The 25,185-nt window shown below is 41.2% G+C and overlaps 1 protein-coding gene across 3 annotated transcripts in view; it reads right to left on the bottom strand.

Annotated features, from left to right (window-relative positions):
* Positions 1-19,528, bottom strand: part of cep72 (centrosomal protein 72) — a 151,066-nt gene extending 131,538 nt beyond the window's left edge. For all 3 annotated transcript variants that reach the window (XM_087978553.1, XM_087978555.1, XM_087978554.1), the window contains exons 1-2: positions 19,409-19,528; positions 8,375-8,502 (exon numbers count right to left, since the gene is read on the bottom strand). In XM_087978553.1, coding sequence (XP_087834679.1) covers positions 8,375-8,502; positions 19,409-19,472 — 192 coding nt within the window. In that variant the 5' untranslated portion in view covers positions 19,473-19,528. The remainder of the gene's footprint in view (positions 1-8,374; positions 8,503-19,408) is intronic.
* Between the last annotated feature and the right edge of the window lie 5,657 nt (positions 19,529-25,185).

Below are 25,185 nucleotides of genomic sequence, written 5' to 3'. Positions count from 1 at the left end.
AGTCAAGCATTCAACAAGGTTCCTCATGGTAGACTGATTAACAAGGTTAGATCACACAGAAGAGGGAGGATTAGCTATTTGGCTGTAGAACTGGCACAAAGGAGTGTAGTGGTGGAGGGTTGCTTTTCAGACTGGAGGCCTGTGACCAGTGGTGTGCCACAAGAATTGGTGGTGGGTCCACTGCTTTTCATCATTTATATAAATACTTTGGATGTGAAGATAGGAGGTATGGTTATTACATTTGCAGATGACACCAAAATTGGAGGTGTAGTGAACAGCAAAGAAGGTTACCTCAGAAAACAACAGAACCTTGATCAAATGGGCCAATGGATCGAGAAGTGGCAAATGGAGTTTAATTTAGATGAATGTGAGGTGCTGCATTTTATAAAGGCAAATTAGGGCTTATCATTTAATGATAAGACCCTGAGGAATGTTGCTGAACAAAGAGACCTTGGAGTGCAGGTTCAGAGTTCCTTGAAAGTAGAGACACAGGATAGTGAAGAAGGGCGCTTGGTATGCTTGCCTTTATTGGTCAGGGCATTGAGTATAGGAGTTGGGAGGTCATGTTGTGGCTGTACAGGACATTAATTAAGCCACTTTTGGAATACTGCGTACAATTCTGGTCTCCCTACTATAAGAAGGATGTTGTGAAACTTGAAAAGATTCAGGAACGATTTACAAGAATGTTGCTAGGATTGGAGGGTTTGAGCTATAGGGAGAGGCTGAATAGGTTGGGGCTATTTTCCGTGGAGCATCAGAGGCTGAGGAGTGATCTTATTGAGGTTTATACAGTCATGAGGAACACAGATAGGTTAAGTAGACAAGATCATTTTTCGTAAGGGTCGGGATGTCCAAAACTAGAGGACATAGGTTTAGAGTGAGAGGGGAAAGATTTAAAAGGGAGCTGGGGGCAACTTTTTCACGTAGAGGGTGATGAGTGTGTGGAATGAGCTGCCAGAAGAAATAGTGGAGGCTGGTACAATTACGACATATCAAAGGCTTCTGCATAGTTATATGGATAGGAAGGGCTTCGAGGGGTATGGACCAAATGCTGGCAAATGGAACTAGATTTATTTCGGCTATCTGGTCTGCATGGAGTTGAACCGAAGAGTCTGTTTCTTTGCTGTATATCTCTATCACACTATAAATCACTGAAGTCGGAGAAACATGCAGAGGGCTGGAAAATGGCTAATTGTAACGCACCTGTTTAAGAAAAGGAGGCAGAAGGCATCAGCCTGACATTGGTTATTAGTACGATTTAAGAGTCCATTCTTAAAGATGCAATTATATAGTACTTGGAAGTACATGGTAAAATAGGGCTGAGTTAGCACTGTTTCATCAAGAGGAGGTCAAGCCTGACCAATGTGTTAGATCTATTTGGATTTCCAGAAGGTCTTTAACAAGGTGCAGTACAGAAGGCTGCTAAATAAGGATAAGAGTCCAAGGTGTTTGGAATAAAGAACCAGCATGGATAGAGGATTGGCCGACTGACAGGAAACAGAGAGTTGGGACAAAGCAGTCTTTTTCAGGATGGCAGATGATGACTAGTGGAGCTCTGCAGGGGTCAGTGTTGGGACCACAACTGTTCACATTATACATTAACTATCTGGACAAAAGAACTGAGAGCATTGCTGCTAATTTTGCAGATGACACAAAGATAAGTGGAGGGACAGGTCATGTTGAGGAAGCAGTGAGGCTGTAGAAGGACTTGGACAGGCTAGGAGTGGCAGATGGAATATAACGTGGGGAAGTGAGAGGTTATGCACTTTGGTAGAAAGAAGAGGCTTAGATTATTTTCTAACTGGGGAAAGGACTTGAGAGCCCTAGTTCAGGATTCAATAAAGGAGGTTCAGCTGGCAGGTAGGAAGGCAAATAGAATGTTAGGATTCATTTTGACAGGGCTAGAATACAAAAGTAGGGATAGATTGCTGAGGCTATATAAGGTTCTGTTCAGATTGCATTTGGAATATTGTGAACAGTGAATGCTGATCTTGGAGATGGTTCAGAGGAAGTTCACAAATTTGAAACTGGGAGTAATGAGCTTGTCATATAAAGGAGCAGTTGAGGACTCTAGTTCTGTAGTCAATTGAGATTAGAAGGATAAGGGGAATCTCATTGAAACTAACAGAATATTGAGAAGCCTGAATAGAGTGGAACGTGGAGAAGAAGTTACCATTAGTATGAGAGACTTGGACCAGAAGGCATAGCCTCGAAGTGAAGACACAATATTTAGGGAATGGGAAGAGATGGGAGAATTTCTTCAGCCAGAAAGCCATGAATCTGTGGAATCCAGTGCCACAGAAAGCTATGGAAGTCAAGTCATCAACTCTTTTCAGACAGATAAGTTCTTGATTAATAGGGGGATCAAAGGTTACAGAGAGAAAGCAGGAGAATGAGGTTGGGAAACATATCAGTCATGATTGAATAATTGAATCAGGACCTGTGCAAACTAAGCATTGTGATTAATTTTCTACTGTGACGTTCAAAAAAAATTGCCTTGTCCCTGCTTCCATCCCAGTTGAGATTAGTCAACACTGCATGGACAGGGTCTAACAAAATACAAACGGATTGAACTTGGGCTTCTCAGGCTGTACTGCTGAATGGTCACAATAGGCCATGTTTTTAACCATGCACTTTCAGGGAAGCGTTTTGCTAACTTTAATAATTTCAAGTGAAATTAATCCCTCCTTGATGAATAGAGGTTCTCATTTTCACAGTGATATGAGCCTTCTCCAGCAAGGTAGTAGCTTATCTTCTGATCCAAGCCCAAAACGCTGTCACAAGACGACCATCAAGTTTTCTTTAGTTACCTGGATAATTAGCTCACCAGCACAACAATGATTTATTGCCCATTCTGGTTGACCTGAGAAGCTGGTGGTAGGCTTCTTTTTGACCTATTACAGTACTTTGACACAACTGAGTGACTCTATGGGCCATTTTAGCATATAGTTAAAAGTCAATTGCAGAGATAGGCCAGACAGGATAAAAACAACATATTTCCTTCCTTCAAGGACGGTTATGAACTAGCTGGGTTTTTAAGACAATTGGACAGATCTGATCATAGCTCTTAATTTCATTATTATTTTAAGTAGACTTCAAACTCTCAAAAAGCCATGGGAAAATCAGAACTCCCTCACCAAATTATTTACCTAGTATCGCAACCACGGTACGAGGAAACCTCATATTTCACTGAATTTCACAACTTGGCATTTAATGCCAATGAGGCTGTAAGCAAAGCTGAAGATGACTCAAGGATCCGTAGCTCCATCTGGACACTTCCAGCACAGTATATAAAACAAAACTGAGATACCAGCATTCCTGCTTGCTTGCTCAAAGTATTTCTAACATCAATTGAGCTGGGAGCAAAATGTTGCACACAAGGGCAAACAACGGTACAATAAGTGGTTTAAATAGGGGGGAGAAAATAGTAATGTAGTAGTGGTAGAGGAGAACATTTTCTCTGCGGCCATGAGTGGGAGCCCCAAATGCTGTGTTGCCTACCTAGGCCCCCCGGGTAAGGACATCTCCTCGGGGGTAGAAAGGAAATTGGGAGAGGGAGGGGAGGGAACCAGTAAGTCAGCATCAACATTGGAGCCAACGATATTAACTGGACGAGAAAGGAGGTTCTGATGAACAGTTAGGAGCTAAATTAGAAAGCTGAACCTCCAAGATAACAGTCTCAGAGTTACTATCTGTGCCTTGGACAAACTGGAATATGGTAAATAAAGTCAAGGAATTACGTATGTGGTTCAGAGACTGGTCAGAGTAGAATAGGTTTCAGTTTGTGGGGCACTGACAGCAGTTGGAATAGAAGGGAGCAGTTCTTCACTTTAACCACATGGAATGAGTATCCTGGCAAATCGATAACAAAGGCTCTGGATAAGGGCTTTAAACAGTGGGGTGGGCATCTGGGTGAAGGAAAATGTAGGCTTACAAAGCAAAAGCATATTGCAGCATTACAGGTCAGGTACTGATACCCAAAATGGGACAGCAAGTGAATGAGTATACAAACATTGGGGACTCCTGTGGTGCAGTGACAGTACCCACAAGCTTTAAACCAGGAATGCTGGGTTCAAGTCCTACTTAATCCAGGAATGTGCAATAACACTAAACAGGTTGATTTGAAAATATCTATAAACAGTGAAAAACAAAAGTAAACAGAATCGAAGGGGGAAAACAATTGTAAAAAGGCAACATAGTTGGCTCTTCACTTGAATGCACTTCAGATTTGGAACAAAATAAATAAATTAATAGCACAAATACAGGTTATTGGGGATGATCTTATTGCCATCACAGAGCCGATTGTTACACGAGAACAAAGCTGGGAACAGAACAAAACAAAGAAAAATGTGAGGTGCTGCATTTTGGGAAAGTAAATCTCAGCAAGACTTATACACTTAATGGTAAGGTCCTTAGGGAGTGTTGCTGAACAAAGAGACCTTGGAGTGCAGGTTCATAGCTCCTTGAAAGTAAAGTCGCAGGTAGATAGGATAGTGAAGAAGGTATTTGATATGCTTTCCTTTATTGGTCAGAGTATTGAGTACAGGAGTTGGGAGGTTATGTTACAGCTATACAGGACATTGGTTAGGCCACCTATCGGAAGGATGTTGTGAAACTTGAACGGGTTCAGAAAAGATTTACAAGGATGTTTCCAGGGTTGGAGGATTTGAGCTATGGGGAGAGGTTGAAAAGGCTGGAGCTGTTTTCCTTGGAGCATCAGAGGCTGAGGGGTGACATTATAGAGATTTATAAAATCATGAGGGACTAGAAAAAGTCTTTTGCCTGGGGTGAGGGAGTCCAGAACTAGAAGGCATAGGTTTAGGGTGAGAGAGGAAAGATATAAGAGAGACCTAAGGGGCATAGTTTTCAAACAGAGGGTGGTACATGTATGAAATGAGCCGCCAGAGGAAGTGGTGGAGGCTAGTACAATTGCAACATTTAAAAGGCAACTGGATGGGTAAATGAATTGGAAGGGTTTGGAGGGATATGGGCCGGGTGCTGGCAGGTGGGACTAGATTGAGTTGGGATATCTGGTCGGCATGGGCAAATTGGATTGAAGGGTCTGTTTCTATGCTGTACATCTCTATGACTCTAAATGAAGAAAGAACAAGGAAGTAGCTGCTACAAGGACAAAATGAACAACTGGAACAAAAACAGTAGGTTGCTGCGTTTGCAGAGCAGGAAGTGTACAGTATGACAACATTTGGAAACTATGAGCTATTGAAATTTACTACCTGTAAACTAAAATAGTCCACAAATTATTAAATCGTTCCACAGTATTTTGTGCTGATTCTGCACCCATCCCCATTTTCTCTCCAGCTGATTTTAAAGTCTTAAGGAAATATAATTGTCTAGGCACAACAGTCAGTTTCCCTTTGATATCTAAGCTCATTGATTCTTACCTCCAAGCATATATCTTGAACAGCCTTTCCACGCCAAAAGCTGTCAAGGAGGATCAGAAACTGAACATACCTTCCAACAAAGACCTCTGCAAGTCAACAGAAATCCTAACAGACAAAATAGATATTACCACCATACTCCTGTACTGCTGAGAGACCTGGATCACATCTCTCTTCGTAAGTCCATGTATTATTTTTTAAAGAATTATGTGGGCCCAGATAAACATACCTTGAATGTTTACACAAAGGACACTTCACTATGGAAAAGAGAAAGGCAGTGTGCAATAGCAACAGAGTTTAGACTAAGTCATTCAGTCAGGAGGACTTTGAGGGAAAGTTTAAAAATGTTGGCAAAATTCCCTGAAAAAATCCATTTCAAAGGATTGGACACAATGTCTGCATGGCTGAAAAGTATTTTTGACAGGTCCTGTTCTCAGAACCCTCAAGTGGTCAACATTACAGGGAAGGACAAAGAAAATACTTCTAAGATACTCTGAAGCTCTCCTTGACAAGCAGCATTAATATTAATGACTGAGGTGAATTTGCCAACACTTGAACAGAACAGTGACAACTTGCCTATTAAGCTGGAACGTGTTTTGAATCAAAACCGGTTCATGATGAGGTAGAGCGGCAGGAGACAAGGAAAGAAACAGAAGTAAATCCTGAACTCGGGATCCCACTAATACAGGACATGTCTTGTCCTAGATGCCCATAAATCTCCAGATCAAAAATTAATTGTTGGCAGAAACATGTGACTGTGCAAGCATTTATCCCTTCAAGCATGCCTACCATTCAATATAATCATGCTGACCGTCCAATTCAGTACCCTGTTCCTATTTTCTCCCCATCCCCTTTTAATCCTTCAGTCATAAAGGACAGCACGGTGGCTTAGTGGTTAGCAGTGCTGCCTCACAGTGCCAGGGACCCGGGTTCAAGTCCCACCTCGGGCGACTGTCTGTATGGAGTTTGCACATTCTCCCTGTGTCTGCGTGGGTTTCCTCTGGGTGCTCCAGTTTCCTCCCATAGTCCAAAGATGTGCAGGTCAGGTGAATTGGCCATGCTAAATTGCCCATAGTGTTAGGTGTGATAGTCAGGGGTAAATAGAGGGTAGGAGAATGGGTCTGGGTGGGGAGGGGTCGGTGTGGACTTGTTGGGCCGAAGGGCCTGTTTCCATACTGTAGGGAATCTAATCATAAGAACTATATCTAACTCCTTGTTGAAAACACTCAATGCTTTGGCCTCAACTAATTTCTGTGGCAGAGAATTCCATACATTGGAATGGTAGTGTGGACTAATGTTGGCAGAATTCAAACCTCCACAAGGATACCCCCAATTGATTTCCAAACCATCCCACTCTGCTACAACTATAGAAACTCTTTGAAGACATAAGAAATTCTCGATTGAATCTGGAGCTAATGCAGGTAGCCTAAAAAGAAGAGTTTTCCAAAAAAATGTTTCAGAAAGGAGGGAGGCAGAAGACAGGAAACTGCAGGCCGGTTAGCCTGACCTTAGTAATTGCTGAGATTTTAGAGTTCATTATTAAAGTTGAGATTGCAGAGTACTTGGAAGTGTCTGGCAAAATAGGGCTAAGTCAGCACGGTTTTGTCAACGGGCGGTCTGTTAGAATTCTTTGATGAAGTAATGTGCGAAATTAGGAAAAGGAGAGCCAGTGGATGTGATCTACTTGGACTTCCAGAATGCCTTTGACAAGGTGACGCAAAGAAGGCTACTAAATAAGATAACAGCCCATGATGTTCGAGGCAAGGTACTATAATAGATAGAGTACTGGCTGACTGATAGAAGACAGAGATCAGGAATAAAACGGGTCTTTCTCAGGATAGCAGTCGGTGACAACTATTCATGTTATACAATAATGATCTAGACAAAGAATCTGAGAGGATTGTTGCCACATTTGCAGGTGGCACACATGCAAGTGGAGGAACAGATAGGGCTGAGGAAGGCTGCAGAAGGCCTTGGTCAGGCTTAGAAAGTGGGCAAAGAAATGGTAAATGAATACTGCGTGGGAAAGTGTGTGTTTATGCACTTTGGTAGGAAGAATAATAGTATAAACTATTTTCTAAATGAGGGAAGGCTTCAGATTTGGGAATCCTAGTTCAGGATTCTCTTAAGATTAACATACCAGTCCAATAGGCAGTTAGGAAGGCAAATACAATGTCAGCATCATTTCAAATGAGCTAGAATACAGGAGCAAAGATATACAGTTGAGGCTGTCTAAAGCTCTAGTCAGACCACACTTGGACTATTTTGAGCAGTTTTGGACCCACATCTAAGGAAGGATGCCATTAGCTCTGGAGGGAGTCCAAAAGAGGTTTACAAGAATGATCTCAATGATGAAGAGCTTTTCATATGAGAAGCAGTTAAGAAGTATGAGTCTGTACACAATGGAATTTAGAAGGATGAGGGGAAATCTAATTGAAACTTACAGAATACTGACAGGCCTGTATAGAGTGGACATGGAGAGACTATGACCCAAGAGCACGACCTCAGAGTGAAGGGAAGACTCTTTAGAACTAAGATGAGGAGGAATGTCTTTAACCAGAAGATGGTTCATCGACGGAATCCAATGCTACAGAAGGGAGTGAAGGCCAAGTCAATAAGTGTATTTTAAGACAGTGAGATAGAGGGATCCAGGGTTAAAGGTAGAAGGCAGGAGAATGGGTTTAGAAATGTATCAGCCATGATCAGAGCAAACCTGATGGGCTGAATGATCTACTCCTTTTTCTTATGGTCTTAAATAGTTTTTAGAACTACAATAAACAACATAAACAAATTTCCATGAATACCATACTGTAATAAATATTTCACTAAAGGGATTCCACTGATAGCATGCATTTGTGTCTATTGTAGAAGGTCCTTAATGCAATGTCTGCATCATTGAACTGAGTACAATATTTAACAGCAATACTACAAAGCAAAATGGGCTAGAGATTGACAAAAACAAGTATGAAACTGACCTCTAATGTAACAAGAGAATTACGAGATAGGTCTAGTGTTTTAAGACGGGTGAAATTTTTCAGGGACTTTCCAAGATGTGTGATCTTTTCTTCATAACTTCCTGGAAGAAACAAAGAACGTACATCCGCTGGAAGACAAAAAACAAAATCAATTTTTATTGTATGCACAAACTGAATTATGAGACAATTCATCAGAAGTCAATTATGACATTCACTTTGATGTTCCTACTTAGCAAAGAAATTGGAGCAACATGCTAAATGATTTATAGTTATTCCACATGCAACTGTTATGCTGCTTTGAAAAAGCTTTCCTTCCCCATTAGCCAAAAAAAAAACCCATAGCCTCACATTCCACTTTTCCAGATGATCCTTGCAAGGAAACAGACACCACAAGCACCCTCAGCACCCCATTGTTCACATATGACCCTTCACATTGAACAAAAGGGGCAGTTCATTTGCAGAAGGTCACACAGCCAAGCCCACCTAATTTATGCTCCACATTTATTGATGCTCCAGGACAAATCACTGGTTAGCCAGAGGTAAGAACAGCATTTATTTTTGCCATTCCACGGTATCAATTCTGACTGTTGTCTCAAAATCATCACTATCAATAGACTCCATACGGTGTTCTACAATTCAGAATCTGTATTCTGATTTGTGCAAACAATTTTTCTCCTGTAGCAGATGATCATACATTGTACTCAAGATGTCCCAAATGCAGCATGGATACCCTGACTTTCCAGCATGAGATATTCAAGCATTCTATTTGCGATTTGGCTTCCTAAATTTGCAGCACTCTGTTCTTTTGATTAATGTAAAGGTTTTAATGCTGGTTCAACACATTTCCAATGCTGTTCCCCAACTGATAAACCAACTCTAAATCCCCAAATACTTGACACACAAATCATAAAAGTGGTGAATCCAGCTCAGTGCAAATCAATAAATTATTGGAAGACGGGAGATTGGAGCATAGGGACAAATGACACAATTTAGTGTAGAGTTAGCACCATAGTTTGAGAGTCCAACAGCTCAGGCAGAGTGAAGCCAAAAATGCAAAGAAAATTAGGAGATGATGGACTGAACTTGACATACTGCAAAGATAACAAATGTTTCACATGGAAAAAATGATTTGGTAAGATTCATTTCCAAAGAACTTAAAATGCATATGTCCATTTTTTATTTGAATGGTAAATTCATGCCCATCTCTAACTACCCAGAGGCCAGTTAAGAGTCAAACTTGTGGAGTCACATGCAGGCCAGATCAGGTAAGGATGGCAGTTTCCTTCCCTAAAGGATATTAATGAACCAGATGGGTTTTTACAACATGGTATCAGAAGATTGACAGTATGTTTAATATCTGTTATGATCAAGAAAGACAAAACAAACATGCAACTATATTAGTCATATCTTCTTTTTATATAAAACCCATTTAATGAAACTAATCAGGAGTAAATATGATCAACACCTGAACAAACAGCAGACAGCATGGATTAACAAGTAGTCAATGCGACATAACAAATTTCAACTGCTCTGAGCAAGTGACTACTCAATGAACAGTTATCAGCTCTGTGATGTAAAGTGCAACAGGGAAAGGCCACTGTCAAAGGCCCCTCAGCCATTGTATGTTGACAGGGTAGAAACAAGAAAAATCCCTTGTGCTTTATGCTTGGCATACAATGAACAGTGAATATTGACAGTAATTCTAAATGTAATAAACAATATTCACAATTAGAAGAAATAGTCTGCCTCTGTCAGCATTACATAGTCATGCAATTTACTTTAATGAAATTTTGAGCATAAAGTACATTTCTGGAAAATATAGTCTCTTTCTAAAGGATTTTTGATCAATGTTCCATATAGATAAATTCAAAGTGTGGCAGTTCAGAGGAAAGGGATGGTAAATAAACAAACTGAATGGTAAAAAGTGAATACTTGCAGAAGTTACACAAATGTACCATTGGAGGACTAGGAGTACCTCAGAGTTCAACACTAATTCATTTAAAAAAGAAAATAACAATTTATATTTATGTAGCCCATTTAACATAATTAAACATCACAAAGAACATCACAGAAGTATAATTAGACAAAAATTGGCAATGATTCAACATGGACCAAAAGTGTATCCAAAATAGTGGGTTTTAAGAAATATCTTGAAGAATCCTGGATTCAGAACTCAGTAGGAGGATCATAGAATTTTCATACAATACAAACGGAAGGGCATTCAAACAGAAGAGGTAACTAAGAAATTACACTAAGAGATGTATAAGATAACAAATTAAAGTCATGAGACTGCATGCGCACAAGTATAAAAGGCTCAGATTTTCCCATGACAGAGACAAGTTCCATTGTGGTGAAAACTCATCAAAATTATGAAGTCTCACCATTAACACATTGATTCACTAAGGCAGGTGATCATACAAATGATCAGCTGTCACCATTTAAATCCCATTTTGGTTTCCTTGCTGTCTGGAACCCGGAATGTACACAGCAGGTTTGTTTCAGTAAACTTATTTTAGGATAGCTAGACAACTGCGGTACTCCCATGGATATGGGTCTAGAACACCTTGGGTTGGGGTTCCCTCACATATTTTGGGGAGCAGTGATTTAAGTGCTTCTGGTGGAGGGGGACGTGCGTGGATTTAGGTACCCTTTGAAATTGTTAGCTACATATGAGAAATCGCCTGTAAAGTGCATGAACCCACTGGAAACTGTCAAAGATTTGTCAAGGAACTTCGAATACAAATGATTTTTCATAAGAAATTAGCTGAAGGACATTCAGTGTATTGAATGCTCATTAGTGGGTTTTATTTTAAAACGGTGCACAGATTTATTTATGTCAGCATCTTTCATTTAATAAATTCAATAGGGAAATTGAGAAATTAAGAGTGTGCAATACTCTATTACATTGAGGCAATGAGTATTGGTAAACTTGAGGATAGTGTTGCATGAAGCAATAGAAAATGAGCTCCTTGGTGCATAATTGCTAGCACAAATCCATTGGCCCAAGTTACCTATTTCTATTCTGAAGATGCAAGGCAACACTCTGACTTCCAAGTCAAGCCTTTTCCAAACCTCACAAACTCAACCCAGGAAAGACCAGATTTTATTTTGGGATGGTAGAATTTTTTATGGCTCCCAGATTTTGAAGCCCAATTACACCATATCAAACTCCTTCACCAGGACATCCCATCTAATTCACTTTCCAGAGAAAAAAGCTTTAGCCTGTGCAGTATTTCCAAATAGTTATAAAATCTCAGCCCTGATATTATCTTTATAAATTTGCTGCATTTAAACAAATGCCTTTACCTCTCTTTCATAACAGGGTGACCAGAACCGAGCAGGTGTGGTGAAATCAATTTCTACATTATTTTGATCTGTTTCAAATCAGACTCTTGAAAGTTTTGAACTGATATTCTCTTTATAAAGTTGTTTTATTCATCTACAGCACTACTTTTCATGATATGTACAAGTTCTCCTCCAACTCAAGATTGATTAACCAGTGTATTTATTTAACAGATGTAAATTCCCAAAGCCAAGGGATAACTCTCGTTTGCTAAGTTTAAAGGTGATTAGTCCAGCACTCAGTCTATAGATAAAATACTCCTCAGTAATGTACAGCATTGTTGCATGTCTCTGTAAGTGTATAACAGATTAATATTAAAGCTCAAGACAAAAAAAAGCCTCAGATGCTGGAATCCAAGGTAGACGAGCAGGAGGGTGGAAGAACACAGCAAGCCAGACAAGCAGCAGGAGATGGAGAAGTCAATCTCTGGTGCAACCCTTCACAGCTCCAGCAGTGGAGGCTGACTATACAGGAGACCTGGCTATGCCAGACCTGTGTAGCAAAGATCACTCACATCATGGTAATTCAAAGCTTACCATTCAACAGACAAGATTTGTCACAAGCAAACTGTTAATGACCTCAATATTTCCCATCCTTAATCCAGACAGGTCTGCTGGCAGATCTTGCTCAGATTGCTCCACATACCGCAGAGATGGAAGGCAGATAGCAGGTGAGTTGAAGAGGTCATAATTTGATAATGGAGTGGTATCCCTGGCTGCAGAGGGTGTCTGGGTTGGATGTTTGTAGGTCAGGTAGCCAGGGAAGTGCTGTTGAGCAAAGAGTTCCAGTTATGATGTATTATATTCAACTGGTGTGTCAGATTACCTTTGCCAGGCAAATATTCTGCTGCAGACTATGATAGGGCAAGTACGAAAATCCACAGTTGAAGTACAGAATGCTGTGGGAACATAGCCAAGCAGATCAGCAAGTTTGGTTACAAGGTTGCTTCTTATTCTGAACTTGGCTGCTGTTTTGTTCAGCTGTTCCTGGAAGGACCAAGTCATATGTAGAATCTCTCCTATTTACATTGGGTTGGGATGATACTTTCATCTCTCGCCGACCACAGCACTGGCATTATGGAGGTGGAATACACCAAGTATGGTTTTCAAGGAAGTCAGCTCGAGATGCCATGTGCTGCAAACTTGTAACTTCTTCTTTAAGGACTTGATCTAGAATGCAGAAGGTTGGAACTGAGACGACAACAGATATCATTAGTATAGATGAACTTGCAAGTTTGTTGTCAGCTAATCTATATAGAGGCTGAACAGGGTTGGTGTTAGCAGTCAGTTCAGTGGTAATCAATTAGCAAATCTTCTTGTAATCCTCTTTGCCCAAAGTGGACTCAGTAGCCAACTGATAACAGTATTTCCGCAATTGTCCTGACCCAGATTGGAAACACTATTGGCCTGCTCCTGAAGCTGCCAACATGCCACACAGTAGTGTGGGCAGCTGTACATTAGTAAAGTGCCTATCTTCATGTTCTTTTGGGCACTGTTTGATGACAAGCAATACAATTTAGATTAGATTAGATTCCCTACGATGTGGAAACAGGCCCTTCAGCCCAACAAGCCCACACCGACCCTCTGAAGGGTAACCCACCCAGTCCCATTTCCCTCTGACTAATGCACCTATCACTATGGGCAATTTAATGTGGCCAATTCACCTAACCTGCACATCTTTTGGACTGTGGGAGGAAACCAGAGCACCCGGAGGAAACCCACGTAGACATGGGGAAAATGTGCAAACTCCACACAGACAGTCGCCCGAGGCTGGAATTGAACCTGGGACCCTGGTGCTGTGAGGCAGCAGTGCTAACGACTGAGCCACCGTGCCGCCCAATTTGATTGCATATGCTATGCCACTTACAGAAACTGATTTGATTTATATTAAGAACTGTTGGTACTTCCAGAGACATGGATCCTCAAGTCGTGGATGACCTCTTTGTCCGTCCTACCAAAATATACCACCTCACATTTCTCTATTTTAAATTTAATTTCCTAAATAATGAACAATTTGGCAAATTTGTGTTAACAGGTACTTTGTACTTTATCACAAGGCTGCATTTTGGGAAAGCAAATCTTAGCAAGACGTATACATTTAAAAGTAATATCCTAGGGAGTGTTGCTGAACAAAGAGATCTTGGAGTGCAGGTTCATAGCTCCTTGAAAGTGGAGTCACAGGTAGATAGGATAGTGAAGAAGGCATTTGGTATGCTTTCCTTTATTGGTCAGAATATTGAGTACAGGAGTCGGGAGGTCACGTTGTAGTTGTACAGGACATTGGTTAGGCCACCGGTGGAATATTGCGTGCAATTCTGGTCTCCTTCCATACTTGATCAGCATGGATGAGATGGATCGAAGGGTCTATTTCTGTGCTATACATTTCTGAGACTATCTCCTTCATATTAACAATACCCTATTCCCTATAACTTGGCATCACCATAAACTTAGTAGGTGCACTTCTGATGACAAATAATTACTGTAAGTTGCGAAGAACAACGATCCCTGCATCAATAAATTTGAACAACACAATGCATTTGTCAGTTTGAGCAGCTATCCTTAGCCCTTATCAGTTTGGATTTTCAGCCAGCTTGCAATTAATTATGGCACTGATCTCCTAAATCCACATGCTCTGATTTTAGCCATGAGTTGAATATATGGTTCCTTATTAGGAACCTTTTCAAAGTTAAATGTAGCACATTATTTTTTTCTATTCTGTAGCTACAGAACAACAAGTCATTTAAAAAAAAGATGCAAAGTGATGGCTTCTCAGAGGGTAGTAAATGTCTGGAATTCTCTACCCAATAGAACTGTGCTGGCAAAATCAATCACAAACTATTTAAAGAGGGGGCGGCACGGTGGCACAGTGGTTAGCACTGCTGCCTCACAGCACCAGAGACCCGGGTTCAATTCCCGCCTCAGGCGGGAGTTTGCACGTTCTCCCCGTGTCTGCGTGGGTTTCCTCTGGGTACTCCGGTTTCCTCCCACAGTCCAAAGATGTGCAGGTCAGGTGAATTGGCCATGCTAAATTGCCCGTAGTGTTAGGTGAAGAGGTAAATGTAGGGGAATGGGTCTGGGTGGGTTGCGCTTCGGCGGGTCGGTGTGGACTTGTTGGACCGAAGGGCCTGTTTCCACACTGTAATCTAATCTAAATCAGAAAGATTTTTGAAAATAGTGGAGTTGATGGCTATAGGGAACTGCTATGAAAGAGGAGTTAAGGCCTAAAGCCACAATCGTGTTGAATTACGGGGCAGGCTTGAGGGAGTGAATAACCTATTCCTCCTATTTCTTATGCTTTAAGTCCTTCTGTTATAGCTTCATAGAGATGTACAGCACGGAAACAGACCCTTCGGTGCAACCCGTCCATGCCGACCAGATATCCCAACCCAATCTAGTCCCACCTGCCAGCACCCAGCCCATATCCCTCCAAACCCTTCCTATTCATATACCCATCCAAGTGCATCTTAAAATGTTGCAATTGTACCAGCCTCCACCACTTCCTCTGGCAGCTCATTCCATACACGTACCACCCTCTGTGAAAAAGTTGCCCCATAGGTCTCTTTTATATCTTTCCCCTCTCACCCTAAACCCAGGCCCTCTCGTTCTGGACTCCCCTACCCCTGGGAAAAGACTTTGCCTATTTATCCTATCCATGCCCTTCAATTTTGTAAATCTCTATAAGGTCACCCCTCAGCCTCCGATGCTCCAGGGAAAACAGCCCCAGCTTGTTCAGCCTCTCCCTATAGCTCAAATCCTCCAATCCTGGCAACATCCTTGTAAATCTTTTCTGAACCCTTTCAAGTTTGTTACTTAAAATAATTCAGTAAATGCAATCAGACATGATTTTCCCATTTAAAATCAATGTTGAGTATAAAACTTCAGTTGCTAATTTTTTAGTTAACCCAGTAAAGATTCCATTATCTCTCATATAAACATAGAAAGAGGAGCAGCCATTTAACCCTTTGAATAATGAAACAGGATCATTGAGGTTATGGCTGAGCTGCAACATAATGCTGATTCAACCTTTCCATCAGATCTCCCAATATCTATGAATGACAGAAGTCTATAAATCTCAAGACTATCAAGTCTTTTAGTTAACAATTGGCCTAGCATCAACTGTCATAGAATCCCTATCGTGCAGAAAGAGACCATTCAGCTTATTGAATCTATTTTGACCCTCCAAACAGCATGCCACCCAAACCCAGCTCCACAACCTATTGTAGCATTTATCATGCCTCATCCACATAGTATCCAGGGACGTTCAGTCTATGGGGCAACTTAGCATAGCCAATCCACTTAATCTGCATATCTTTGGACCATGGGCGAAAACCATAGCACCTGGCCATTGGGAGAACACTTAAGTCACATGTAGAAGACTTTCCAAATTTCACTCCTGAACAGTCCAGCTCTAATTTTTAGGCAATGTCCCAGTTCTACATTCCAGTCAAACAGGAATAGTTTGTTTATCCTAAACAAAATCAGAAATTTCTGGAAAAACTCAAGCATGTCTGACAGCATCTCTGGAGAGAAAGAATAGTTAACATTTCAGGTCCAGTGACCCTTATTCAAAAACGGATTGTATTCGGAAAAGATTTTTATAGATGCTAGAAAAAGTGTGAGGAAAGGGGCAAGTCCTAAAGTTAGTGAACTCAATATTGAGTCCAGAAGGTTGAGCATTTCAAGTTCCAAGGAAAACAAAGCATTGTTCTTCAGAGCACTCTAGCAATCCCAAGACAACGATCTTGGCCAGGAAGCATGGTGGTGTTGAAACAGCAGCCAACTTGAAGTTCATGTACATTTTTGTGAACAGAACATAGGTGTTCTGCAAAGAAGTCATTCAACCGATACTTCATCTCCCCAGTGTAGAGGAACCATATTGTGGGTTTTTTTTTCTAGCTACAATCAGTTGTGGAGAAGGATCAGTGAAATCAAAACATTAACTCTGCTTTCTATCCACAGATGGTGCCAGAGCTACTGAGATTTTGCAATAATTTCTGATTTTGTTTCCGATTTCCAACTTCCACAGTTCTTTGGTTTTTAGCTTGTTTACAATTTGATTTCCAAAACATCATAAAACTATGACTGAAATAAAGCTGTCAGTCTGATAAACCTACACTGCACTCCCTCCAAGGCTAATATAAAATACGTATGGGGGTTGTGGAAGGACAGAAGAATTCAGACCTGCTCACAAAACCCAAGATATGGTCAGACCAGAACTCTGTATGGTTGAAACATGGACTTCCTGACCCTTATATTCTAGTCCTTTAGATAAAAAGGTGGAATACATTAGTTTCTTCTGACTATTTTCTATACCTGTTTATGACATACGGTCAAATGATCCATGTGCCTGCACATCAAGGTTTCTTTGGATCTCCAGTATTTCCAGATTTTCATTGCTTAGGAAGTACTCTGTTCCATTCCAAAATATTACTGTTACAACCAAGTCTGGTGAAAACAGTTAATTTTTTTTAAAAAATGTAATATTTAGCCAGCTTGCAAAGAATTCACATACTATAACTTTAGCTACAGTTTTAATATATGATACAAAACAAAGCTCTATTAAGAAATAAACCAGCAAAATCTCAAGTTCACAAAAATAGAAAAAGGTCAATTTTATTGTCAAAGTCACTCAGGTAAACTATACCAGTTAACAAATCAAAAAGCCATCCAGAGTCCCACAACATAGGCACACCAGCATGCACGAAAATAGAATAAGTTATAGGAGGAGAGTACAGACAAAACTTAAAAGTCTCTCAGAGAAAAATAAATATGAGCTTCAATGGTGAACTTGAAACCCCTGTGGGTGTTGTGGCAGATGTAGTCCGATTCTATTCTAGGATCACAATATTTTTTAAACTGTGAGCCGTCCTTCTTCAAAGCTGGTGTTGAGGCTCCTTTGGAGTAAAATTCTCTTATCCCTTGTGACATACTCCAAAACTGAGACTTGTACTGAACTGGAGGGTAAAGAGCTGCTGCCACCATTCCAAATGCAGACCTTCTTGACCTCTAGAACAATTAAACAAGCTTATAATCATAGTTTGAGGGTTCTGTGGCACAGTAGTAGTGACCCAAGCTCTGGGCCAAAAGGCACAGGTTGTTTAGTCCCACTTGCTCCAGAAGAGAGCCATACCATGCCTGAGTAGACCGACTAATTAAAAATAAGTATAATCATTGCTTTATGCACAGGTTGGGGAGTCATAGAGGCATACAAGGAACCATCTCAAGCTATCGAAGATGCCCTTGAATTAAGGAACTGTCCTCAGCAACTGCCTCTCCCCCTCTGCACCAAATAATAAATTTCAGTTGATCTCCTTTCTCCTAGGCAATTTCTACAGTCAAGTTGTCTGGTGGCTTGTCGAGTTTAGATTTTGTAGAGGATTTCAACAGTAGCCACTAAGACGTTCTGTGTAGAACTGCGCAGATGTATTCTGTTAATCCACTTGAGGGGTTTGTGAAAAAACGGCTATCGTTGTTGGTAGGTGACTTCTCCAGTCATTTTAAAAGAGTCCTGGCTCATTTAAAGTTGATTCCTTTCATACAAAAGCCCCAGGTGTTAAAATTAGTCAATGGAATTAGAAGAATAGTCCACATATTACAACAATGCAACGATTCTGTTAAATTAAACTGCAACCGAAGAAACCCCCCCGGAGGATTCCTCCACGATATGGGAAACCAAAAACTATCCACAATATGTCAGCTGTGCAACAGCCAAGCTTTTAGAATTGATTTAGGCTTACTTATTCTTGAACTCTGATTCTTTTGTAAGAAAGACTCACACACCCACCACTTTCCAAATTGCTTGCCACTCTATTCCCAGTCATAAACTTACAGGTTCAAGTCCCATGGCAGGAGTGGAACATCAAGATCAAGGCTAACACTAGTACAATATGAACAGGGCTCTGGGTTGTCAAACCTGCCATCACTCTGAGGCCCTGTCTGCTCTCACTAATGGACTTCAAAGATCCAGTCATATTCTGAAAAAGAGCTGGGGAGTTATGCCCGGAGTCCTGGTGAAGGCGTACACCACAATCAATATCACAAAAGAAAACTCACCGGGTTGTCATCACATTGCTGCTCATGGGAGCTTGTTGTGCTCAAACTGGCTTCCACATTTCCTAAGCTGCAGCAGTGTCTACCCCTTCATTATCTGGAGATGCCAGTGTTGGACTGGGGTGTACAAAGTTAAAAATCACAAAACACCAGGTTATAGTCCAACAGGTTTAATTAGAAGCACTAACTTTCGGAGCACTGCTCCATCATCAGGTAGCCTGCAACCACCTGATGAAGGAGCGTCGCTCCGAAAGTTAGTGCTTCTAATTAAACCTGTTGGACTATAACCTGGTGTTGTGTGATTTTTAACTTTGTATCCCTTCATTGGTTGTAACGCACTTTGATGTGAGCAGTGACCATGAAAGTCCCTGCAGTGCATAAAATGCAACTCAATTCAAAGCTGCCAAGAGTTATGCCGACATTGAGTAAGTGATTTATGGACTTGATGCTGTATGAAGAATGTAACCTGGAACCTAACAGCTCCAAGTGCTGACCCTCTAACCCTGGTTCAGGCCTAACTGCGTTCCCAAGGGAAAAATACAACACACAGCAGCTGAGATCGAGCCCGACCACCGGGACGGAAACTGCTCCAGGCTTCTCCGCTGGATATCCCCGCCCCATGCCGGTCCCTGTCACCCTTACCGAGCCGCTGCTCCTTCAGATCCACTCTCCGCCGAATCCAGTCCTCCGTCACCATCAGCGCCATCCTTTCAAACCGGGCTGCAGTGCGCAGGCGCTACCACCTGTCACTCAACACTGAGGGGGCGGGGGCGCATCGTGGAAACCCCGCCCACAATGTCCCGTTCACACCTGGGGACACGGAGATACTGCAGGTAGAGATAGAGAGAACAGTGTTACAGCAGGTGGACAGAGAGGGAGAGAAAACAGTGTTAGTGCAGGGAGACAGACAGAGACAGGGAACAGTGTTACAGCAAGTAGACAGAGGGGGAAACCATAGATAGTGATACAGCAGGTAGTCAGAGAGGGCACACAGTGTTACTAGAGGTATGATTTGGAGATGCCGGTGTTGGACCGGGGTGTACAAAGTTAAAAATCACACAACACCAGGTTACAATCCAACAGGTTAATTGGAAGCACTAGCTTTCAGAGCGCTTATAGCAAAAGTTTACAGTGTGATGTAACTGAAATTATACATTGAAAAAGACCTGGATTGTTTGTTAAGTCTCTAATCTGTTAGAATGACCATGTTGGTTTCAATTCCTTCATATGTAAATCGCAAAACCTTTTTTAAAAAAAGTTACATTCTCAAGTGAACTTTAACAATTGGTGTCTGTCAGCCCAGATGATGTATTGAATGACCATGGTCATTCTAACAGATGAGAGACTTAACAAACAATCCAGGTCTTTTTCAATGTATAATTTCAGTTACATCACACTGTAAACTTTTGCTATAAATTCTGTGTCTTACAATCTTATACTCCACGACCATCTGATGAAGGAGCAGCGCTCCAAAAGCTAGTGCTTCCAATTAAATCTGTTGGACTATAACCAGGTGTTGTGTGATTTTTAAACTTACTGAGGTAGACAGAGAGAGACAGGCAGCACAGACAGCGTTACTGCAGGTGAAGAAATGGAACAATGGTAGACAGAGGGGGAACAGCAGGACCTGGGTTACCTTGTGCACCAATCACTGAAGGTAAGCATGCAGATGCAGCAGGCGGTAAAGAAGGCAAATGGTCTGTTGACCTTTATTGTGAGAGGTTGAGTCCAGGAGCAGGGATGCATTGCAGTTAGACAGAGTCTTGGGGAGGCCACATCTAAAATATTGTGTGCAGTTTTGGTCTCCTTTTCTGAGGAAAGAGGCTCTTGCTCTTGAGGGAGTGCAGCAAATATTTACAAGGCTAGTTCTGAGGGGAGGCTTTGAGAGCTTGACTAGCTTACAATTGTTTTTGCTGAGTTCAGATGAATGAGGGAGGATCTCATAGAAACTTAAATTCCAGGAGGTCTAGACAGAGTGGATGCAGGGAAGATGTTCCCGATATTGGATGCATCTAGAACCAGGGGTCACAGTCTGAAGATTTGGGTTCGAACATTTAGGACGGAGGAGATGAGAAGAGCCTGTAGAATTCATTACCATAGGAAGTAGTTGATGCCAGAACATTGAATGTATTCAAGAGGCAGCTAAATATAGCACTTGGGGTGAATGGAATCAAAGGTTTGGGGAGAAAGCAATATTAGATTAGATTAGACTACTTTACAGTGTGGAAACAGGCCCTTCGGCCCAACAAGTCCACACCGACCCGCCGAAGCACAAACCATCCATACCCCTACATTTACCCCTTACCTAACACTACGGACAATTTAGCATGGCCAATTCACCTAACCTGCACATCTTTGGACTGTGGGAGGAAACCGGAGCACCCGGAGGAAACCCACGCAGACACGGGGAGAATGTGCAAACTCCACACAGTCAGTCGCCTGAGGCGGGAATTGAACCCGGGTCTCTGGCGCTGCGAGGCAGCAGTGCTAACCACTGTGCCACCGTGCCGCCCACCATTGTGGTTATTGTGTAGGATTCCTGAAGAAGGGCTCATGCCCGAAACATTGATTCTCCTGCTCCTTGGATGCTGCGTTTTTCCAGCAACACATTTTCAGCTCTGATCTCCAGTCCTCACTTTCTCCTATTGTGTGGGATGATCAGCCATGATCATGATGAATGATAGAGTAGGCTTGAAGGGGCAAATGGCCTCCTTCTATTTCTATGTTTCTCTGCAACACAGTGTCATGGCAGGTAGTCAGAGAGGGGGAACACATACAGTGTTACTGCAGGTAGGAGAAAGTTAATGATATTACTGTAGATAGAGGAGGAGGAGGAGGAGGAACACAGTATTACTGCCATTGCAGTTACGAGAGAGAGAGACACAGAGAGACAGAAATAAAACAGTATTACTGCAACCGTGGAGAGCCTACAAATTGTATTGCTACTGCTGGAACGAGATATTGTAGTAAAAGACTATAAAATGTAAAATAGTTTCAAAGCTAGGAATGAGTGTAAATAAATATAAATTTATTGATTAATCTATGAAAATTTATGTGATGCTGATATAAAGAGAGGAAACTCAAAGGCAATATCTCCAGAATAGTTTAATTGAGCTGAATGGCTTGTGCGATATTCATTATGCATTTCTATGTAAACAGCAGTACAGATGGAGGAAAATAGTGAAGGGGAATAATTAGCAATAATGCCAGGGGGAGGAGAGGGGGAGACAGAGACACATACACACAGAATAGGTAAACAAAGAGCAAACTCCATCATTTTATGTGTCACAATAAAATTATCTCACCTAAATTCAAGGGAACAGAGAACACATTTATACAACCTGCCTTCTTTTAACTTTTTAAGCCCTAAAATCAACAATGATAATATTTCTTTGTATAGAAGCTATAATGTAATGGCTAATTAACAGGGTTGTAATCAGACACCAGGCAAAACATGACACATGGGGAGAGTCAAGGACATAAATGCAAAAGGGGACATTAAGACGAGAGACAAAAGTTTTGTCAGAGTTCAAGTTTTAACAAGCAGAGAAAGTTCCAGTTGGTGGAATCAATTCCAGTGCTTGGGTAGAAGATATGAGCATAAATGGTAGGACAGAGTAGGGGATACACAAGAATTTACAAATGGAAGAGTGTAGTAATCTCAGAGGGCTGTCAGAGAAAGAGGGGAGAGGGCAGTGAAGGACTCAAATGTAAGGATGAGAATTTTAAAGGTGGTGTTTCCACACTGGGAACCAATATTGATCAGCAAGCATGGGGTTGATGGGTAAACATTGATGTGTGTGTTAAGTTTACTACCCGTAAGACTGGTAGCAAAGTTTTGATGAGCTTATGAGGAGTAGAAGGTCACCCAGGAGAACACATTGAATAGTTGAGTCTGGCAGTAACGAAAGCATGACTGAGGTTTTCAGTAACAAGTAGTCTGAGGCAGAGTGAAGACAGATATAATGATGGAGGTGAAAGCAGACAGTCTTTACTATGAAGAGTTCATGAGTCAGAAGCACAGTCCAATGAAACACAGGAAGCTGAAGGTGCAAACAATCTGCTGGATAGGTCATAGAAAGAGTGACTGGCAAAGGAACATGGTGACACCCAAGAACATTGAGGCACTGGGGAAAACCACATTCTGGTGAACCTGTGTTGTGCCCTCTCCAAAGCCAACAAACCTATTATTATGAGGTTCACTACTAGAAGTTGACAATATTTGACACGCATGAGTGGAATCCTTCAGGGGAAGTTAGCAGAAATTCAAGTTTAAAAATGAAATTCTGAACTTTTATGAATTATGGCAAACTAAACGCAACAAGAACTCACCAGCCACCATAGAAAGGTCGCAGCACAGATAGAGGTCATCATGTTTGTGTCTGATTGGTTCGTTACCAACGTTGACATTATCAAAGTGCATGGTGCCACACAGATTTCCCACCCTCACTTTATTTTTGGGAGCAAAAGTTTAATTTTAAAAGTTGTTGCAGCAACTGCGGGGATAGTATTATTCTATCATCTGTTAATATTACCATACTCGCTATTTAATTCAAGTGAATAATTTCTAGCATTAAAACTTAGTCGACAATGTCGATAAATTCATTACCAAACTTAAAGTATCCCAATACGGGGGAGTCTAGGAATATGAGGCCAAAAAGTGCAAAATTATTTCAAAAGAGAAGGCACTGATGCGAGTCTATCAAGTACAAAACCAGGTAAAAACAATGACTGCAGATGCTGGAAACCAGATTCTGGATTAGAGGTGCTGGAAAAGCACAGCAGTTCAGGCAGCATCCGAGAAGCAGACCAGCATGTTCCAAAATTAAACAATTCACTCCGATAGACAAATATCATGCACTACCGATTGCTCGTGAATTTGCATGAGAGTTGCTGAAGCGCTGTACTTACTCGATGTTGATCGCCAGGTCTCAAGAAAGCTCCACTTTATCTTTCACTTTGCACTGAGCCCGAGGCTCGTTCCGTAGCATCCGGTGGTCCTTGTTAACAGTTGCATTAAGGCGCTGAAAGTTCCTGGAGAAAGCGGGAAATAAGATGCTCCCAACTGAAAAACTTGCAGGAAATGTGTGTGAACAACCTCCTGCAAACAGGTATCAGTGAATGCTTTGGGGATATCCCATTAACCTTCTCAGGGGCTATTAATAGTGAGAGCTTATTAAAATGTATAGAAGGTAATTTGTTATCAGCCATTAATTCTTTAGCGCTCGGCATTCATTGGAGTGTGTTGGAAGGCAGTATTTTCACACCGCAGTCCATTTATGTCAAGCAACGTCCCATGAAAGACACAAAAAATTTTAAAAACTCAAAACATTTAAAATATAACATTTAAAAATTAAGTGAATTATTTTCTTTTCAGTCACCTAACCTGCTTTGTACAACCCCAATTTAACCGTATTTCCGGGACCACGTGTAATTATAATTAGTGTTGTTCATGCGAGCGGTTAAATACTTGTGCCAGTAATATTCGAACTGTGTTCAATTATAGCATTTATCCACAGATATTGCTTAAACTTGACACCCGATTAATGCTTCACCGACAGCGCAACGGATGCAGAATGGGAGCTAAAGAATTTTAAGCAGGTGTTATTATATCGCTACATGTACTTATTCCAATGTCTTTTAAATGTTGTAATTGTACCCACATCCATCACTTCTTCAGGAAGTTCATTCAATAGGAACCACCCTCTGTAGAAAGAAAAATGCCCCCTCTTTTTTTAAATCTGTCTCCTCTCACCCTAAAAATATGCTCTCTCGAAATGAAATCCCCCATCCTAGGGTGAATTGTAGGTGTCTTTTCCCTATCTATAACCCTCATGATTTTATAAACTTCTATAAGGTCACCTCTGAACCTTTCTACACTCCATTGAAAAAAGTCCTGGCTTATCCAGATTTTCTTTACAACTCAAACCTTCTATACCTGACATCAAATTGGTAAATTTCTTTTGAACCCCCTCTAGCTTAATAATATCCTTCCAGCGACTGGGTGATCAGAACTGCACACAGTATTCCAGAAGAGGCTTCACTAATGTCCTATACAACCTCAACATGATTTCCCAATTCCAAGACTCAAAAGGACTGAGCATTAAAAGGCTATTTGCCTTTTTAACCACCCTGTCTACCTGTGATGCAAACTTCAAAAAATAATAATACCTGAACCCTTTGGTATCTCTGTTCTACAACACTACCCAAGGCTCTACCATTAATTACTTAAGTCCTATCCCTGTTTGTTGTACCAAAATGCAATACCTTGCATTTATCCAGATTGAATTCCATCTGCTATTTTTGAGTGCATTGATCCATCTGATCAAGATGCCTTTGTAATCTTAGATAATCTCCTTTACTGATTACTATACCACCAATTTTGGTGTCATCTGCAAACTTACAAACAATGCCTTCGA

The sequence above is a fragment of the Chiloscyllium plagiosum genome, unplaced genomic scaffold, assembly GCF_037043375.1.
Source record: "Chiloscyllium plagiosum isolate Xiang-an unplaced genomic scaffold, Cpla_swu_hap1 HiC_scaffold_34, whole genome shotgun sequence".
In the NCBI taxonomy this organism is placed as follows: Eukaryota; Metazoa; Chordata; class Chondrichthyes; order Orectolobiformes; family Hemiscylliidae; genus Chiloscyllium; species Chiloscyllium plagiosum.
Note: the sequence above shows the minus strand (reverse complement) of the source record. Positions and strands in the feature narration are given on the sequence as shown.